Below are 19,826 nucleotides of genomic sequence, written 5' to 3'. Positions count from 1 at the left end.
AATCCAAAGAGCTGTAACAGATGTAAAATGATGCAAGGGAGGTACTAATTTGCTTTTAAAATTTCCGCTGATGTCAATCTGGTTCTAGTAGAATCTATTCTGATATACACCAGTGGTACTGACCTGATTGTATATGCAGAGGCAATGCAGTCTGGTGGATAGCAGAGCTAGAGACTTGAGCTCTTGATGACTCTTCATTTCTATCTGATTTGACTTCTACAACTGTAAAATAAGGACTATGATTTAGAAGGTTTCCATATTTACAGTTGAGAAGATGTAGATTCTAAGATAGCTGTTCTTCATAGCTGCCAATTTTAAAAGAAGTGTATTAGTACTCATCTTTCTATCTTTCCTAGAATTTTTTAGGTATGTCACTTTTAAATAGGTGGGAATTAGGCACTTAGCTAGCTTGAGGATCCATGCGTGCTTTTCCTGTCCAAATCCCATGGAGAACTAGTGGGAGAGTAGGATCAGGTAGGCAGGGGTGAAGTAGACTCCCAACTATTGGTCCAACCTTCCTGTCAAACCAGGAAAGAGCATTTCTCTGGGATAGCTTGTTACTTTCAGGTCAATATACCACTTACGAATGTGTTTTACTATTTGATAGATTTGATACAATTTGATATAACATATTTGCTTGTCTTCATTAAACACAAAATTGACCCTTTCAAATAATGTACAGGCTTTTCCTTTGTCTAACACAGAGCCCTTATTTTTATTCACACACAGATGGTGGTAAAACTCTGACTTTCTTCAACTACGACTACAAAGGAGATTTTCAAACTGTGACTTTTGAAGGTCCTGAAATAAGGAAGATATTTTATGGGAGTTTTCATAAGGTTAGTAATGGTAACAATCACAAAAAGAGCACTCTGAATAAAGGTTTAGGAGTTTTTCATGCTTAAAAATCTTCTTTCATGTGGTCAACCACTGCCAAAAGAAATGTATTTTGCGTATTCATAATCATCTACCAGATTGTCCAAATTTCTTTGCAATATTGAATTAACATTAAACAAGTCATAGTTTCTCTGATGAAGCTGATGTGATCAATGTTCATCCTGTGCTTTGTTCCTGTACTTTAGACTTGATAAAAAATACTTGTCTTGAAAAGTAATTTGGAAATAAATTTGCTTTTCCTTTTAAGGCTTGGATTAGAAATGTCACTCATACTGGAAAGAAAATGTCCAGCAAAAAAAAATTATCTTTTTTTTGACCAGAATTGTTATCTTAAAACATATTTCAAGGGCTATGCCATGTCGAACTTTTCTTGGCTCTTAGAGAACTTTTACACATTCTTCCTTAAAGTAGATGAAGTAGTGCTGGGATTATAGCCCATACTTGTTGCAGAAGGTGATTTGTTGTTCACTTTTATTCCTGATGTTTGTATCTTACCTAAACAAAAAAAAAAAAAAGGAGACAGTGGGTTGAGGGATGACATTTACAGACCTTAACTTTTCCATACTTCCTTCTGAATTGACAGGCCAAGAAAAGGAGAGTAGATCAGGGCTGGGGTCTAATTCTGACTCTCTTAGTTTGTGCTTTGGAGGAATATATGGACAAGAGAGTGCGAGTGAAGGCTTTAGGAAGTAACTCTGTTGCTCCTCTCTGTTTTTCTGCACTGTGTTTGATGTGATTTGGTTTCTTTCAGTATAAAAACTCCGTGGTGAAAGATTTTGCTGTGTGGTTAATGCATAATTTGCAGAATAAATTTTATTGCTTAGTTTTGGCTTTTGCAAGTGGCTATAAAAGATGCATTGATGAAATCCTGTTATATAGTAGGATCATACAAGGCCTGGGAATTATTACTGACCACATAAGTCAAGGGCTCTTTGGGATCTGGGTGGTATATGAAATTGTATAGGTTTTTTGTGAAGGATAAATTATTTTCTTGCTGGAAAAAATATGTGAGGTGTTGCTTTGTATACAGATGTTCCATGAACAGAAAAATTAACTACACTCATTAAAAGGTTAGAGTCATAGAATAATTCAGGTTGAAAGAGACCTCTAGAGGTCATCTGGATGACTTGCTATGGATTATTTTCTGAGTTTTATTGGCAAACATGGAATTTGGAACTTATTTCAAAAATGTCCCTTCCCCCTCCCCCATTTTCCCCAGGAATTTAATGTATCCTATATGCTCCTTTGTATGTTAAAGCATCTTTTCTTTTGCTTAGTTGCATGTTGTTATCAGCAAGACTACAGCCAAAATAATTATTGACTGCAAGGAAGTGGGAGAGAAGACCATTAATGCAGCAGGAAATATTAGTTCTGATGGCATAGAAGTGCTTGGGAGAATGGTCAGATCCAGAGGACCAAGAGACAACTCTGCACCGGTGAGTAGAACAAGAACGACTCTTCAAACCATCTAAAATATCCTAAAAACAAGTTTGGGATCTTTGCAGTTAGTTTGAAGTTGAAGCACAGTGAACTTGTTTTTGAAACAGCAAAGCTCCAGCATTTCAGAAATTCTGCAAAAGCCTGTAGTAGTTCTCAACTTGGGTAAAATCTGTTTTTGATTATTTTAAAAGGAAATCACTAGATCATCATTGTTCAAATGTTATTCTCGAACGCATATATGAACACAGTCAATACATTCAGATATTGCTTGTGTTCAAAACTTCATTACATAGAGTAATACAATGTATAGCTCCCTTGTCTGGAATCATTTAAACTTTGGTTTGAGATAATTGTTCCACATGTCTCTTATTCATTCTCTGTTACTCTAACAAAGTTTGCCTTCTAGGTCACTGTCTGTTTATTAAATAATTGAACTAGATTGACACAGATGATCCGCAAAGCCTCTCTCTTAGTATATCTACTTCTTTTTATATTCTAAAATATTTTAAATATGAAAGATCTTCCCCAAGATTAAGTATTCTTTCATTCCTCTAAAATTACTTTCCTAGAAGCAGTAATTGATCATCCTGTTTGCATGGCAACCTATGGGAGCCTTTTGATTTTGTTTCCGTTGTCATTAAGAAAGTTTGTTTGGATTTTTCTCATAGACTTAGTTGTTCAAGAAGAATTTCCAGGCTGGTGATGATCTTATCAAGGTTTCTTTGCCATGTAGTATGGTTTGCTAATTTTCTTTGAACTTTCTTGACCCTAGAATGAGGTTGCCAAAGAATGTGAACCTTGAACTGAAGGCTTGATTGGAATGGGAATGAAGTTTCAAAATTGTATTTATTTGTTACTATATGGAAATATTCTGGTTTAGTAATAAATAAGCCCTCAGAATATATCTCTGTGTACAAAAAATAGAGCCTTGAGGGCTCAAACTTATGGATAATAATTATATGAAGCCTGTAAAGACAATTACACAGAGAAACCTTTGTAGTCACATTCCAACAGAAACAGAAAAAGGCAGGCTTAGGAAATCTTGGAATTAGAGAAGGCTTTGTAAAGAAGTGGAAAGACATGGTGTCTTTTGTTAGAACCCAGGAATCTATAAAAGATAAGTTGGACTGCCCACTCACTGAAAAATTTGGTCTTGTTCAAATGAACTGTGAAATTGACGTAAGACTACTAATGTGTAGCTGAACATGAAAATCCTTTGCCCCATAGTACTGCTTCGCTGCCTTCCAGTACTGCCACATATACCAAATTACAAGCAAGTCAAGAAAGCGCCCAAATGCCATTCTTTAAAGTTTCCATTCTGCTCATTTTTTTCCTATTGAGTGGAACTTGTGTGCATAGTCACATTTAAGCATGAATGACTTGGTTTCTTCTGTTCCAAAAATTAGAGGACATCAAAGGAAGCTGGTAGGAGGCAAGCTAGAGATTCTTCTCACAAGAGGTAGATAGATCAGTGCAGCTTCTAGTCACAGGATTTTATGGGTACTAAATACTTATATGGATTGTAGGAAAGCCTGGATAAATGAATAAAAGGGAAATGTTGGTTGTTAAATCTGGGGCAGGAAATCCGTGGTCTGAAAGTCACTGGAAAATAGTAGACTGTATGATAGGAGTATGACTTACACCCTTGTGCTTCATTACATATCACTTGTGCCACTGTGCGAAATAGAATTCTGGGATTTAGTCCATGACAGTCTCCTCATAGCTTTAAGAGGCTCATAAAGGCACGAAACAGCAAAAATTCCTTTTTGCAGAACATTCTGAAAAATTGTTTTGAATTTATATGAAAATTGGAATTTGTTGATAGCTCTGTAAAGGTCTTTTTTCATTAGCTATATTTTCATGGACTACTTTAATCTTAGTATTAGAGATCCTTATTACCTAAAATAGAAACAGGCAGGCGATTATTTTGGAACAAAATTGTGGATGTTTTGTTCTGAATTCACATGGAAGAGTTTAACATTGTCAGAATCCAGTGCAATCGCTTGAATTTTGCAAAACATTTTAGTTTCTGGGAATATAATTGTATCAGAGTTTTTTTTTCCCAATCGATGTGTATGGTGTGCAACAGTTCAATGAGCAGGCAGAAACAGAGATAGATAAGATAAAAAGAGGATTAGGCTGAAGGTGCTGTGCCCTTTAACATCCCTTTAATAGTGCGGTGTCTCTGGATTGGGCACTCCAGCCAGCTAGAGCAATGAAACCTGACTGTGACATGCAGCAACTAATGTTCTTTATTCCTTCAGTAGGATATAATGAAAGGTCAAGCTTTAAAACATTGCTTATTTACAATTCACAAACCTTCTTTTTACTGAAGTTTCTTTTTCATTTAAATTTAACTTGTTTATCTCCATGTACTATTAAAAAAGTAATGTCTAATGTGGTTTGCTCTTGAGAAATCTTTGCAGAACTGCAGCCTGATCAGAGGACAGGCAGACTTTTCCATCTTATTGGTTCTGCTGCAGGGCTGGATACTTAGAAAGCAAAATCACTATGAATACGGGGAATTATGAATAAATGTTTAATGGTAGCAAAGAAAGCTTTGTTTAGTTATTTAGCTTGAGTCAGAGCAACCCACATAGTAACATAAGAATACTGAGTCATTCAACATTTGGATGGTGAATACAGCAATTCAGAGAATGCCTATTTGCCCTGTATTTTACACTAACAAGCTTTGTCACTATGGTTCTCTAGGTTGCCTAATCCAGAAAAATGGATGCATATATACGCCTATGTAGGACTGCATAATTTTAGCCATTACTGTTAACCTTCTGTTGTTCAAGATAACAGAATAGCTTGGGACAAACTGGGTTATGGAAAAAACTGGCAATACAACTTACTTCTGAACTCAAGTTTCCTTCTGCACAACCTTTCCTGGGATGTCTTGTTTGCTTAAGTGTAGCATCATGCAAATGCCCAGAGGCATTCTGAGTCACAGAGCACTATGTTCATGCGTGTTCAAATACCCTGTGCTCCAGCTAATTGGTCCTTCCAGAATTAGTACCTTTGGGATGTGTAGTAAAGAGGCATCTAAGCAGCTCCACGTGGAGCCAGCCTGCATTTGATACAGTAAGAGACACAGACTTGCTGAACTCAGGATAGACCTTTGTGGAGGCAAACCAAGGGGCCAAAAGTTGCCTTCATGCTGCACTTCAGCTGCCTAAGCTGTTTAATATGGATACAGCTCATGTGCATCAGCATCTGTAGTACAGTATATCTACAAACCAGTGAATCTGCTGGCAGCTAAGAAGAATATATATGAAAGTATTCATTTAAAATGTAACAGTTGCCTGTATGTAGGGAAAAAATGAGGCAAAGCTGAAGATGCACGTATGTAGTTCATTTTAACAGCTTTAGAAGCAATGAAGTTTTAAGAAAATTCATTCCTTTGTCCTAGTGTTAGAATAATGCCACTGAAAATAATAATGGGAGCATACCCAAAGAGAGTTCTATCTCTAGCAGTTCCTCAATTTTTTTAACATGTGGGGTTAATTTAATGGGATGTTCTGTTCCATTTCCCTCTCTGTTCAATATGCACATAAATAAGGCATGGAAAAAGAGTAGAAATAGTAACAGAAGAAAGCTTCATGTCTCTAGACCCCTTTGTTCAGTTCAAGGCTGTAAAGGAGACAAGTGGTTTTACCACTGAGTCCTATTCAGTATATTGTTTCTGAGTACCTAGCAGCCATTATTTTTACCAAATGTGTGTGTTCTTGTAGATTAAATTCTTGCCCAAACCATGTTCCCAGACCTGTGATGGGAATTTTCTGCCCAATGTTGTCATGTGTTGAGCAAGCTTTTCACCATCCTTAAACTATCGTTGCCTGGGGATAATATGGGTAAGAGAGGGCACATTCTAAAGTAAAATAAAACTAGTGAAAATGATAAATATTATTTGTGGCTCAGCTCCAGTGTAAGTAATGCACTACAGAGACCTTGTCCCAGATAAAAGCTGAGCACCAGACCACCGGGTTAAGAGGAATTACAGTTTTGAGAAGCTGAGCTCTCTTTCGCCTTACTCTTAATGCCTCCTTTGCTAGAAAAAGGTGTCAGGAGGCACCATTGGGTAAAATTAGGAATTTAATCAAGGAGGTGGGAACAATCCAACAAATGCCTACAGCATTTAGCCTTGAACAGCTTGCTCGATCCATTTAGTGTCTGATAGTTTGGACAAGTTGGTTAGAACACATACGTTTAGTAGAAAAAATGGCTTTTGTTATTTGTGTATTTGTGGCTACCGGCTCAAAGCTCGTCTTCTGTCTAACCTGAATGCTTGAATCAAGGTAGCTTTTCTTGCTGATAGCTCCATTTTGCACTGATCTTACAACTGACAGTCGCTTTGTACATCACCCTTGTTTTGAAACAGTTGCAGTTACAGATGTTTGACATCGTTTGTGCTACCTCATGGGCCAATCGAGACAAATGCTGTGAGCTTCCAGGCTTGGTAAGAAACTTCTTTCAATAATTGTAGAATTTATCTTTTACTTCCCATTTTATTGAGACAAATGTTCAAATGGAAAAGGATGGTTAAAAGTTTCCAAAAAAGTCTGCTTGACAGTCATTGAGATGCTTGTTTCTAAATCAAGTAGGTGCTTTTGAGGTGTCCACATAGTACTGTGTCTTAGATTCATAAAATTCTTAACTTCTGAATCAAAGTTTTGGACATCATTCTCTTCCTGTCTTCATCTTTCCTTAGAGAGATGAAGAAAATTGCCCTGCCCTTCCTCATGCTTGTTCCTGTTCAGAAGCTAGTAAGGGTCCCCTTGGACCTCCTGGACCACCGGTAAGGTTTTACTCAGGTTTGTAGTCAACTGTAGCAAAAAGTGGCCACCTTTATTACAAGACGTGAATATACTGTCATTGTATAACTAATATGGTAAATTAGTTTTTAAACTATTGGGAAAGAGATAACACTCAATTCATAGCAAAGTTGCAAAGTAATAAGCGGTAAAAAACCTTCTCACCCAATAAGTCAGTCAAATTCTCAATGGTTTAATTGAGACCTGAAGCAGTTAGGGTAATCTTTAGACTTTGAATCTGTCTGTAGTATTAGTAGATGCCCTAGTTAGTGCCATTTATTATTACTTAAATCACCCACTGTCTGTCTACTCTAGCACACGTGCATTAAATATAGCTTGGAGATTTACAGTACTCTGATGAATTAAAGATCTGGAGTATGACAATGCTACTTGTATGATAAATGATGGAAGAAGACTTTTCTGTCTTAAAAACCCTACCTAGGTACAATATTTATTAGCAAGTACAACTGAAAGTACTGGTTGTTCAGAGCCTCCTAGAGGCAGAGGGGTACCCAGAAGAGGTACCTAACTTAGCTGCTTGCTAAGTTAGCTTGAAATGGGGCCTTCTTGTGAACAAGGCTGAACTGGGTGTTTCTCTGCTCATACTGTAAGCATGTAACCTGGATGCTGTCAGAGCCTGTTTTGAAGAGAAAGCGCCAGTGAAGAACGTAAAGGAAAACGAGTTTCTGAAAAGGTTAAAAGTATGCAAATTACTTGAGATACACGTTCAACAACAAAATTAGCTTGTTGTTGAACAAGCATATTTTATGTGCAAGGTCCTTGCAGACCTTTATCCTGCTAACAACTCAGAGGTTAGTGTTTCTGCAAAAACTGTTCTTCAAGCTCTAGTACAAAAGCCTGAAGAGGAACTCAGGAGAAAATTCACTGAAGAAGTGTATCTTGAACTAGGAAAATTTACTCTGTTCTCCTATTTGAATGTAGGTTATAAATCAAACATGGATTAAGGTTTTCATTTCTGAATACAGGTGTCCAATTTGTGTTCTGTAAAAAAAACAATGGGCTATTTCACACAAAAATGCAACTGAATTTGAGTAGTTTGGCCACATGTCACAGTAAAATGAAAAATATTTTAAAATTATTTGACTGGAAGGATGTGTGTTACTATAGTTCAAAACATACAGATCAGGAACTGCTAAATCTTACCCAGCAGTAAAATAATGTACTTCTATTTATTACATTTAGGATTAGCAGTGTTTTGAGTAGCACAGTGCCATGCAAGAGAAGGCTTAAAATCAAGAAGAAAATCACTGCTTAGGCAGGCGAGTATGTGATTCTGCAACTCAGCTCCTTCTAAGTGACGCTTTTCTGCCAGACAGTTATGTGGTGTAGCCCTGGAAAGAAGTCAGAGGTTTAGCAAAAAGCAGAGCAGAAGAATAATGTCAGTGTTCATCTCCGTGCCAACCAAAAGTCAGGAAGTCACATGTGCTATGTCTGGTCAGTACTGCTCCAAGTCATTAAAATGTCACGTGACTTTTCCCAAAGCCAAGGATTTTTCTGTTTAAGAGATCAGGATTCTACTGTGTAGCCAGTTTTAGACACTAAACTAAAAAGGACACCAAATAAAAGGCTTCCATTTGTTTGGGATAGTAACTCTGGAAATATTTTTCTTAAGCTCTTTTAGGAAGTGGGTCATTTTGGTAAGCCACAGTATCATTTAGAGTTAAGATTATCTGGTAGTCTTCATTTCAGGATACTGTTTTTATGGCTTCATCTTTGCCAGATTTTGGTCATGCTGTCTGAAGTCCCCCACGCAAAGTAAAATTAAGATATCACCCAAACCTGATCCCTGCTTTGAAAGGAGAGCTGCAGCACTGGAGAAGGTGAAGCAGGGGGTGAAAAACATTGGCGGACTGCAAAAGCTTAATCGCAAAGAAAAGCTTTCAGTGCTTCATAGTTTTAACTATTACAAAGAAATAAAGAGGTGACTTGATAAGTGTTTCTGGGGGAGAACTCTGGCTATTAAGAAGTTATTTAAAATAAGAGAAAAAAGCATAACAGGAATTCTTGGCTAGAAGTAGAATCCAAAGAAGTGAAAAGTTTGAAATTAGTCACACAAGCTTAAGAGTGCTGCAGAATAACCACCAAAACAAGTTTACAAGAAAAATGAGGGAGGCTTTTGTGATGTTTTAATCTTAAAGCCTTTCTAGAACTTGTGCTTTCACTAAGCAAAAATGAATGGTTCAAAATATGGATAAGTGTACCAAATTCAGCGTGAATCTTAAAACATGATTTAATGGCTCAGCATCAGGCTATTTTTAAGTATACTTTCTTACTCAGTAGAAATGTGAACTGTTTCTAGAAGAAAATGGGAGAAAATGGTGTGATTTTGTTAATGTGAAAAAGTTGCAGTTATGCTGCTGAGTATTTGCATAGGAATTTTTAATCTGAGAGGTAGGAGAAAGGCAGAGGCAGGAAAAAGAGCAGAGGGAGCTACTAGGCTGGAATGCAGAAATGCAATGACCTGGAATTTGGGAACTGGCAACTGAAACACAGCTCTGTGGAGAGCGTGGGATGAGATTTTAGGGTCGGAGCAGACCATAATGTGATGGGTCATGGCCAGAGAGCTGTCGGATGGAAGTGAGGAGACTAAAGGAGCTCGGACAGAGAGCAGAAAACTGCTCTGTAAGCCTACATATGAAGACTATGTGATGATACCTTCACTGAAGAGCAAGAGCACTCTGGCACTTCCAAACATTTTTGTTATTGACATTCCTATTTAAAGTCTCATAAATACTACATATGCATGTAATAAGCATATTCTCTATTTTTATGTTTTTAATATGTTATTTATATAAGTACTTATTATAGCCCCAAAGAATGCTATTCAGTTATGGCGCCTAGTTGTACAAGGTCCTTTTGGAGTACAAAGAAGGGCAGAACCCCTGTAAAGCTCATATCCCAAGAGGTTAAGCAAGGAGATTGAGGGGAGAGGGAAATTGATTTGGAAAAAAAAAAAAAAGTGAAAAAAAAATCTTTATTTATGCTGTCTTTGAGGACAAAGCACATGCAGCCTGTGTATACAAAACACATTCATGGCACCCATCCACAGATATATGCAACTCCAATATCTCTGATGATACTAGTAGGAAAAGCAACAGTTGGTTAATATACGATTAACAGATAAAGGCACTGCTAAAGAAAGCAAAAAAGAGAAAAGTGGGCAAAAGGTACAACTGCTGCACCTAAGAGGAGCTCTAAATTAAACTGGTAAGCCTAGTAGAACCTAGAGATATTATTACTGAAAAATATTCTTGAGTCATTGGAATCATAGACTTATAGAATCATTTAAGTTGGAAAAGACCTTTAAGATCATCAAGTCCATCTGTTAACCCTCAGATTGCCAAGTCCACCACTAACCCATGTCTCAAAGTAATACAAGTCTTTTAAATACCTCCAGGGATGGTGACCCCATCACTTCCCTAGACAGCCTGTTCCAATGCTTGATAACCCTTTTGGGAAATAAATTTTTCATAATATTCCACGTAAACCTCCCCTGACATAATTTGAGGCTGTTTCCTCTCATCCTATTCTTTGTTACTTGGAAGAAGAGACCAACCCCCACCTCACTCCATCCTGCTTTCAGGCAGTTGTAGAGAGCGAAAAGGTCCCCCTGAGCCTTCTCTTCTCCAGACTAAACCCTCCCAGGTCCCTCAGCTCTTCCCCATCACACTTGTGCTCCAGCCCTTCACCATCTTTGTTGCCCTTCTCTAGACCTGCTCTACCAACTCAATATCTTTCTTGTAGTGAGGGGCTAGAAATGAACACAAGATTTGAGGTGCAGCCTCATCAGTGCTGAGTACAGGGGTTGATCACTGCCCTGGCGCTGCTGGACACACTATTTCTGATACAGGCCAGGATGCTGTTGGCCTTCTTGGAAAATCAGAACAATGTAGTGACATTGGTAAGGACAGATGTGCAGGAGGTTTTAGCAACTGGAAAGAAACGCATAACCACGTGTATACATTTCTATCCCTGCTGTAGCTTTCAATGTTATTTTCATGCTTGCGTGATGTGCATTCTTGGCTCTAAAATGTAGTCCCATCTGTGTTTAACTCTGTTCCTGTGTATGGTCACATTAAGTATGTTCTCAGTTTAATTGCTCCAGTGAAAGATACTGACAGGATATTCACTGATTCTTGAACACTGATTCGGGAGCAACAAAAAACTGTTTGGGCTTCTCTGGATTTCGTTTTTGTTCATTTGAGGGTTTTGATTTTCAGCAAATCCTGTGCTTGTGCTCCACAGGGTGGTCCAGGTGTCAGAGGTGCCAAAGGTCATCGTGGTGATCCAGGTCCAAAGGTACCTTGTACAGCACTTTACAGTTGACAGATGTAGAGGTTCTTGATTTATCCTGCTGCATGTAAGCCTTCAAATGAATTCCAGGTTGTTTCTGATGTCACTGAGGAAAAAACACAGTGAAATGCCATTGGCATTTGGCCTTTCTCTTTTCATAACAATTGCTTGTCCTGTTTGTTCCTTGATAAAATATATAAAATTCAGAATGCTGCTTTCACAGCATAAAATCTTCCTTTATAAAGGAAGCAGGCAGTTTTAAATTGAACCGTAACTTCTCAATCAAATGTTAACTCATATTTCAGATGCTTTTGAGTCTATTGTTATTTAATTCTTCAACTAGAAGCTGCCTTTGTCCATATGATAAGAGTTTAACTTATGTCCTGTGCTTCTTTAGGGACCAGATGGACCTCGAGGTGAAATTGGTGTTCCTGGACCACAGGGACCTCCAGGACCACAGGGACCCAGTGGACTTTCAATTCAAGGGCTTCCAGTGAGTCTTATAAAATCAATAGTGTTCTTTCCTATCGCATTTTGGACATATTTTAGACTAGACTGAAATATGTTTTGGTGTCCTGATCAGAATCTGAATTTCAATATTTCAGGTGAAATCACAGATTTGGGTTTAACCTTCAGTGGACATGCATTCAATGACAACATTCCCGTTTTAATTTATTTCTGAACTTTTAGTAAGCTGCAGGAAACTGATCACAGGCTGAATATGACCCAGGATATCCTTGAAGCCTGAAGGCAGGTGAAAAAAAACTGCAGTGGGGGCTGTAACATGGCATCAAACCAAAATGTTAATCTTTTATCTTTTCCTGGTTGTGGCATAGCTCATCGCAGATCAGTTCTAACTTGAAAGGTATACCCAAACAAGAAAACCAAATTAGCTGCCAAAATTAAGCAATGGCATTAACTACTTTACAGAATCTATCATCAGAGGTGGTGATTACATCTGGAGTTTGCAGTATTTCATCATAAAGACACATTGCTAGAGTAATGAACTAGTCTTCTTTCATACGTATTTCCAGTAGATGGGTGCACACAAGCCTTGAAAGGTAGTAGATGCATATTTGAAAGGTAGCAAATATATATATTTTCTGATAAACCTTTTATTTACTACATTATCATTCACTTTCTTCTTTTTATCTTGTCTATATGATACTGCTTGTACAATATAATGAAGTGGTTGACCAGAACTGTATATTCATGACCATGTTGCCGTGAGGGAATAAAACAGAATAATTATAAGAATAGTTATTTCATCCAGAAATCATTTTCCTGCATAAACTGTAATTAAAATTAGTTTATTATCTAGAAAAGTGTATCTTTGTCCTGCATATGCACTGTAGAAACATGTCTAGTTTCCATAGAAATCCATTAGTTTCATCATTATAGGAAACACTTCTGATGGCTGAAGAGAAACAGATTCCTTTGAGAAGAAAATAACTACTTTCTTTCATAATGTAATGGCTCCAATTTTATCAGGTTAATTCTGAAGTCTTTTAAAATTAGTTTTATTTTCTATATTTGTAAATTCTCAGCTTGCCATTTTGCAAATAAGTCCATAGGTTTGCTTTCAGCAGGAAAAATAGTCTGTTTTCTATCCTGGTTGCTTGTTTCTTTGTTTTTTTTCTAAAGAAGCTGAAAGGAACTATTAAAACCAGTAAACTAATCATATAGTTGGTTTCCTATGTTCTTAATTTGCAGGGGCCACCAGGTGAAAAGGGAGAGAAGGGAGATCTTGGTTTTCCTGGCCTGCAGGTATTCCCTAAGTTACTGTTTAACCTGTCACTTACTAAGTTTGAACGTTGAATTGACATCATTGTGAATTTAGGGCACACATTCAAAACTGCTGAGAAGCATGTTGTTGCTTTAAATTTGAATGGAAGTTTAGAATGAGCAGGAATTTAGGGTGTGTTAGTGTGCAGTGACAAAATCATTGTTACTTTCTGACCCTGTTTAACTCTGAAATAGTGTCTATACAGACTCAAAAAATACCTACTTTTAGATTTCTGCTTACAGACTGAATAATCATAATCTGCTTGTTTTCACTTTAAACCCATTAAATTTCTCCTGGAATTATCTAGGAAGAAAGATGAGGCACATAATCTTTTTGATGCCATCTTTCACAAGATTGGCATCTTAAAAAGCTGTAGTAGTCAGTGAATCTTGGTTTGGTGTTCAGTATTCAGTCTGGAGATTACATTCCAATTAATTGCTGCTCTTCAGGGTCATTTGCACCTTTCCTTTTTAGATGCTCCTCTTCCTCTAATTATACCCCTCTAGTATTTGTTGGTTGTTACCAAGTGCCACACACGTTCATAGGTACAACAGATAGTGAACTCATACAGTCTTTCATCATAAATCAGTTTTGTTAGCCTTGTGAACCCTGCAGTAATGGTCCCAGAGTGTTGCTCTGAAGCTCTCATGAGCCAGAGAGTGACGTTTCATCTGAACATCAGCAAACTGCTGGATGTAACTTGTAGTCCTGCTCAGGCAGGTATTTCCACTTTGATATTGTTGCACTGACTTCAACCAATACGGTAACAGACTCCATTTTAGCAACAAGAGAGAGAGAGAAATAGCAGTCGTATTATTAGGTTAAGGTATTGATGCCATGCAGTGGAGTTACACTGACGTGACACTGGAATAATGTAGGAAATCAAGCTCTTTTCAGCTTAGTGGAATACGAAGCCTGACTTGATTGTCAGTGTTCTTAGTAGGGCAGTAGTGAGGTATGAAGGCTGTGCACTTTAACAGTGTGTTTAAACCTCTCTCATTTCACGGAAATGACTTCTTTACTGAATCTCTTCTTTATTGAACTCCCTAGTTCCCTTTATCCAAAAGCATGTCATACAGTTTTGCTGGAAAATGGTTTAGTTGGATTCTGTTAACTTGATCTCACCATTTGCTCTACCTTTATAATGCTTAGGGTGTCCCAGGAGCATCAGGTTCACCTGGAAGAGATGGAGCTCAAGGTCAAAGGGTAAGGTAAAATAAACATGGTTTACATTTGTTTTAAGTTTCCATTCCATAATGGTTATGTTTCCCAGGTTGATTTATTATGGTTTACGTCACTTGTATTCTACATTTCTGGAGACCCATATGGCTGTGCCAGTCAGAGGAGAAGTCAGAGATAGGGTGGAGTATCCTTCCATCTGCTAGCTTAGGGTTAAGAAATACTAGATGAGTAACTGAGACCCACGCACTATGGATGTTTAATGCCTTTGATAGGAGGAATTGTCATTTGTGTCCAGCACTGCCAATTAGTCTGTTTGCTAATACTTTTAAAATTAGATGGTGGTTAAATGGTACATAATTAGTATGCCATCTAATGCAATTAGCTAAAATTGCTTTCTAACTAATTAATGAATACAAGAGACAGCTACAAGGGAATTTAATACTGAATGTAGAACAATGCCTGTAGAAACTGGTGAGATAAGGAAAAGGTAAAGAATAATACCAAAATTTAATCAACCTTATTCTGCTTCTGGTAGAGCAAATGAAAGTACTTACAGTCTATCTAGGAATCAGTAAAAACAAATCCATATTCATGTGTGCAGTTAAACCTGTAAGTCCTTTTCCCTGTCTCCTTGGGGAGATTTTTGTTTCATTATTAGTCAGGCGATGGAAAGTTTTTGATAGCATAATACTGGGTTACTGTCTACAGCAGCAGTTTATTATTAAATATGACTTTTTGGTTTCATTTGAACAAGTTTTACATATTCATGATCCTTTTTTGGATATGTTAATGTAACCTGAACTTCAGAGAAATCTGGACCTTGTTTAGATTTCTGGCATTAACCTGAGAGCTTGCTGTAAAAAAAGTAATCCTATAGCAAAGTGTGTATTTGAACTTATTATTAGGAACTTAAGCATTGGCATAACTTTATGTATAGAAGTAATTCCAATGAAGTTACTGTAGATTTTGGGCAATTTTTTTTTTTTCTAAAATCTTGAAAATGAAGTAATTTTATTAAAATAAAGTTTTACACAATATTATCATTAGATTAATAACCTTCTAATCAGAACAATAGTTTTCTAATTTTTAATTAAGTTGTGCTGAAATACGAAGATAAATATATTAATTTTTCTACTGTATAATGGTGTGATGCCTTCTGCATGGTAGCTCATTTTTCATGTTTTTAATGTCTTCTTTTTGACTGTATTTGAACTTCCCCCCCTAAATTCCGCATGCCTGGTGTCAGTTCTTCACCCCAGGTTAATAAAGACCTGAAGCCTGATGGAGATTTGGATTTTTGCACTATGCTGTCTAATCTTGGTCATAGCCAGGTTGAGGTGACTTGGAGCTAGATGCTGTATGTGTGAGTGGTATGTGCCTCCTCTTCCTGCATTCCTGATCACGAGGGACAGGGACCATTGTACAATTCAAGGAGAAGAAAGCTCCGTGGTTTTATTGTGTTCTGTAGACAACTTTGCATTTAGCAGTGGAGACCCACAGCCATGTCTTGATGTCAGCCAGCAGTTCAGAAGTGATCTAGTTGTCTCACACATGGAAGTCAGGAGGCTGATGCAGAGAGGTGGTATTTCTGAGAAAAGCTATTAGGAAGACTAGTGCAGCAAAGGCATTTGATGCAGCCTGGAAAGGTCATGCAGTGCTTATTCTGTAGAAGACCCCAATGTTGTCTGTAATAATGTAGCACAATTACCTAAATCTGTAGAAGACCCCAATGTTGTCTGTAATAATGTAGCACAATTACCTAAATTGCCATTTTTTATGGATGCTTCGTTCATGTGCTCACTTTCTTCTGGTGTTAATCAAAGGAGGTGGATAAATAGCCTAGATCTCATAAAATTGGGTCTGTTAGCTTGTTACTGTCTCTGTGTGACCCTCATGCAATATTTTTCCAGCAGTAATTATTTCTATGGCAACAAATAATTATGTTATAGTAATTTCATGGTGCTGTAACTCATTTGAATCCTGTGAAGTTATGACAACATAAAATTGCTTTTAATGGGTGAAGATTCAAACCAATGATTTCACTGCAGTCTCTTTGAAGGCCAAGTGCTCAAGAAAGGATTAATTCTAAAGGCATAATTTCAGCAACAGCAAAGAACTGGAAAATTCCTGAAAAGTAAATTGCTGTTTTGTATAATGTTCCCTTTGTTGGGCTTCCTCCTTTTAGCCAAGATGCCAAACTGTCTTGCAGCTATTAAACTACTAGAACTGATATTTCTGTGTTATTCTAGCTTAGCTGTCATTTCCTCTTTAGTATTTATTGTTCATTGAAATATTTTAATTACGGTGGTACCAGTGCTGTAAAGTAATTAAACAGATGGCCCAATCACACTGATTTTAATGGAAGGTAAGCTTGGGACTGATATCTGTTGAGAGATCCCTGAAAGCTTTTCTGAACTGGGTATAGCAGGATGTTAGGCTCAAGAAGTCCTGGAATGGAGATTTTTTTCCTTACAGTTGCTGGTAGTTGGAATTACTTCACTTTTACAGTTCTTTTCCTTCTCTTCTCTTTTTTTTTTTTTTTTTTTTTATTCTTAGTGTTCATCTTGGCTGTTTTTATTTTTGAAGTCAGTTGAGAAAAGGGTTTGTGTTTTTTTTCCTCCTAGTGTGTTAATTCACCAATTAGTTTATAAAGGTTCATTTTGCATTTCTGAACTTCTAGTCTTTGTTTTATTTGTTTCTCTTGGGATTTTAGTAACTCATTACGAAACAGAGCATCTCCTCTCTATCATTTTCTTAATGAAATGCCTTTCATATGAAAAAGAGTGGGATGTAATAAAAATACCATGGGAAGGTTGAATCAGAGTGAAAATTCATTCTGTCATAATAAAGCAAACTTTCTGAATGTCCATGATAATATTTTATACCTGTCTGGTAACTAGTTTAAATCTACATCTCAGACTACACACAAGGAACAGTCTCCTTCCCTCACATCAGCTTCCAGTTATAAAAGATTTTATAAAATAGAAAATGGTTTCTTTTTATTTCATGGCTGGGGCTGAGGTTGTTTGGTGTCCTTTCTTGCTGTCCTGTATTCGTAGCTAGCAATATAGAGGAGTTTTACTGAAACGAACAGATTGCGTTTCTCCACCAACTATCCCAGGCATAAAATGTTGAAAGATAGAGCTTGAATTGCACATGCGAGAGAATCCAAACCAGCATCATGCTTCTATTGCATACATAGGCAGTAATCAGACTCTGTTGTGCACTTGGTTCATCTCTTTCAGCCAAGAATATAAGGTTTGGAAGCAGACTGAAACTGACCCTTGTTGTGATGTGTGAGTAGAGTGGTGAAAGGTCTTCCCTTTCCCATATCTTCATGGCTACTCTCCAAGGTCAGGTCACAATCACAATCCCAGTTCTTTCTTTCAAAGCGCAGGCCACTTGAGAGGACAGATATACAAACCTGCAACAAAAGAAATCTAATAGACCATCCTGAGTGGCAAGCATGCTCTGCTTGATAACCCAATATAGGGAGGGTTCTCCACTGTTCTGACTCCCAAGTTTGTACCTCTTGCGCCCATGATGCTCACTGTTGCCTGGTGGTTTCCTCAGGGTGTTTTCTCCTGGCCAGACTTCTTGGCAAAGAGGCATAGTGGTTGCTCCTTAGCAGTTAAATAGTTCTAGAGGAAGCTATGTTGGGGGTGGACCACAGAGTTAAACTGTTAAGACACTGGTCTGCAGAAAGATATCTCTAACTGATAGAATCATAGAATAGTTAGAGTTGGAAAGGACCTTAAGATCATCCAGTTCCAACCCTCCTGCCATGGGCAGGGACGCCTTACACTAAACCATGCCACCCAAGGCTCTGTTCAGCCTGGCCTTGAGCACTGCCAGGGATGGAGCATTCACAACTCCAGAGAGGATGAATCAGTTTCTTTAACATTTCTTCAGCTCCTAATGGCTCCTGTTCAGCTCACTCTGAGAGCAGGAAGACAAAGAGACCAGCTCTGAGACATAAGGCCTTTGTATAGAGACAAGTAAATTAGATATTGCCAGAACATAATTCTGAGCACTGTCTAGTGTCCTTTGCCATTTAATGCTTGTCATTCTTTGCAGTGTTGAGCTGGGCCAGCTCTTTCAGGACATTGTTCAGGGGATAGCACAGATCAGAAGCAGGGCGTTTAGATGCCTACTGTTTTAATGGGATTTATAGGATCATAAAATTAAAGTTGGGATGGACCTTCAGAGGTCACCTAGTTCAACAGTCTGCTCAAAACTGGTCTGATCAGATCAGGTTGCTCAGGTCCATATTAAGCTGAGCCTTGAAGGCTTCCAAGTATGAAGATTCCATAAGCCCTCTGAGCAGCCCATGGCAGTATTAGCTTTCATAGTTTTGTAACACTTTTTTGCCCCTACCTGTTGACCTGTTGTCCGGTAGGAACCCCTGGTACTCTTCCACAATGCCACAGAAATGCAGTTATGTATGGTGATCAGAGCTGTGTCACATCTTTTTCTTTAATGACTTGTCTAATATGCAACCAAAGGCATAGTCACAGGGACACAGATACAGAAGGCAGGGAGTGTTATCTTCCAGATGTTAATCTTAAGAGCATACCACAAATATTGGAGGAGAAATATGACCGATTGACAACAGATATGCAAGAAATACGTATTTTAAATTATGAAGAATTAATAGTAAGGTAGTTTCAGACTATCAGCTTCTAGATGGCTCGGGTAGTTTCACAAGGAAGAGAGGAAATGCTAAGACAGCATCATTATGTGTTAAGACAAAACTAGCCTGCTTCGGTTAAATAAAGGCTCTGTGTTCTGAGCAACATTTAACCCAATGTTTCTAGGTTAGCTTGAATTTAAAATAGCTCGTGTTGGTGAAAATCTTTTGCAAGCTACTCCTTGGATTAATAGCCCGAGATAGTGTTTAGTAAAGTTTCTCTGATGCTCACAGTGGTTCAGCTTGAAAGGAGGAACACTTATTTTTAAAATTTTCATCAGAAAAAGAAAAGAAATAAATAAAACCATGAGGCAGTCGTGGGTCCCAGGCTGCAGCGTTTTCTTAAAGGCTGTACGTGAAATTCTTTCAAGCCTGGGTTCAGTAGCTGCAGTTAAGGTTTTGCCAGTATCTAGTCCTACTTGAAAAATCACCTCTCCACAAGTGCCTCTAAAAATTCCAGGCTACCAAAAGCTAAAGAGTTTATAGTGAGGTTAGCAGCAGTACCGACTTCAGCAGACTTGAGTCTTTACAGGGATTCAAGTGCTGCCTACATTCTCCGGTTACGTTTGTATTCTGGCAAATAAAATCCCTCATAATAAAATCTGTCATAGTTACACTATATTTCTCTATAACTTTGTTCATGCTATTAGCAAAATATGTCCTAAGTTAATGTTCCAAAATAATATGCACCTTGATTCTA

General features: G+C 37.7%; 1 protein-coding gene across 3 annotated transcripts in view; it reads left to right on the top strand.

The window, feature by feature from the left end:
• COL14A1 (collagen type XIV alpha 1 chain) overlaps nt 1-19,826 on the top strand; it is a 117,251-nt gene that overhangs the window by 78,164 nt on the left and 19,261 nt on the right. For all 3 annotated transcript variants that reach the window (XM_057415230.1, XM_057415229.1, XM_057415231.1), the window contains exons 33-40: nt 730-839; nt 2,175-2,333; nt 6,722-6,799; nt 7,052-7,138; nt 11,421-11,474; nt 11,866-11,961; nt 13,182-13,235; nt 14,407-14,460. In XM_057415230.1, coding sequence (XP_057271213.1) covers nt 730-839; nt 2,175-2,333; nt 6,722-6,799; nt 7,052-7,138; nt 11,421-11,474; nt 11,866-11,961; nt 13,182-13,235; nt 14,407-14,460 — 692 coding nt within the window. The remainder of the gene's footprint in view (nt 1-729; nt 840-2,174; nt 2,334-6,721; nt 6,800-7,051; nt 7,139-11,420; nt 11,475-11,865; nt 11,962-13,181; nt 13,236-14,406; nt 14,461-19,826) is intronic.

Source organism: Pezoporus wallicus, unplaced genomic scaffold (assembly GCF_028554395.1).
Source record: "Pezoporus wallicus isolate ANWC-B61680 ecotype Strahan unplaced genomic scaffold, APGP_CSIRO_Pwel_v1 contig_3812, whole genome shotgun sequence".
Classification (NCBI taxonomy): domain Eukaryota; kingdom Metazoa; phylum Chordata; class Aves; order Psittaciformes; family Psittacidae; genus Pezoporus; species Pezoporus wallicus.
This window is presented reverse-complemented; position numbering and strand designations above follow the sequence as displayed.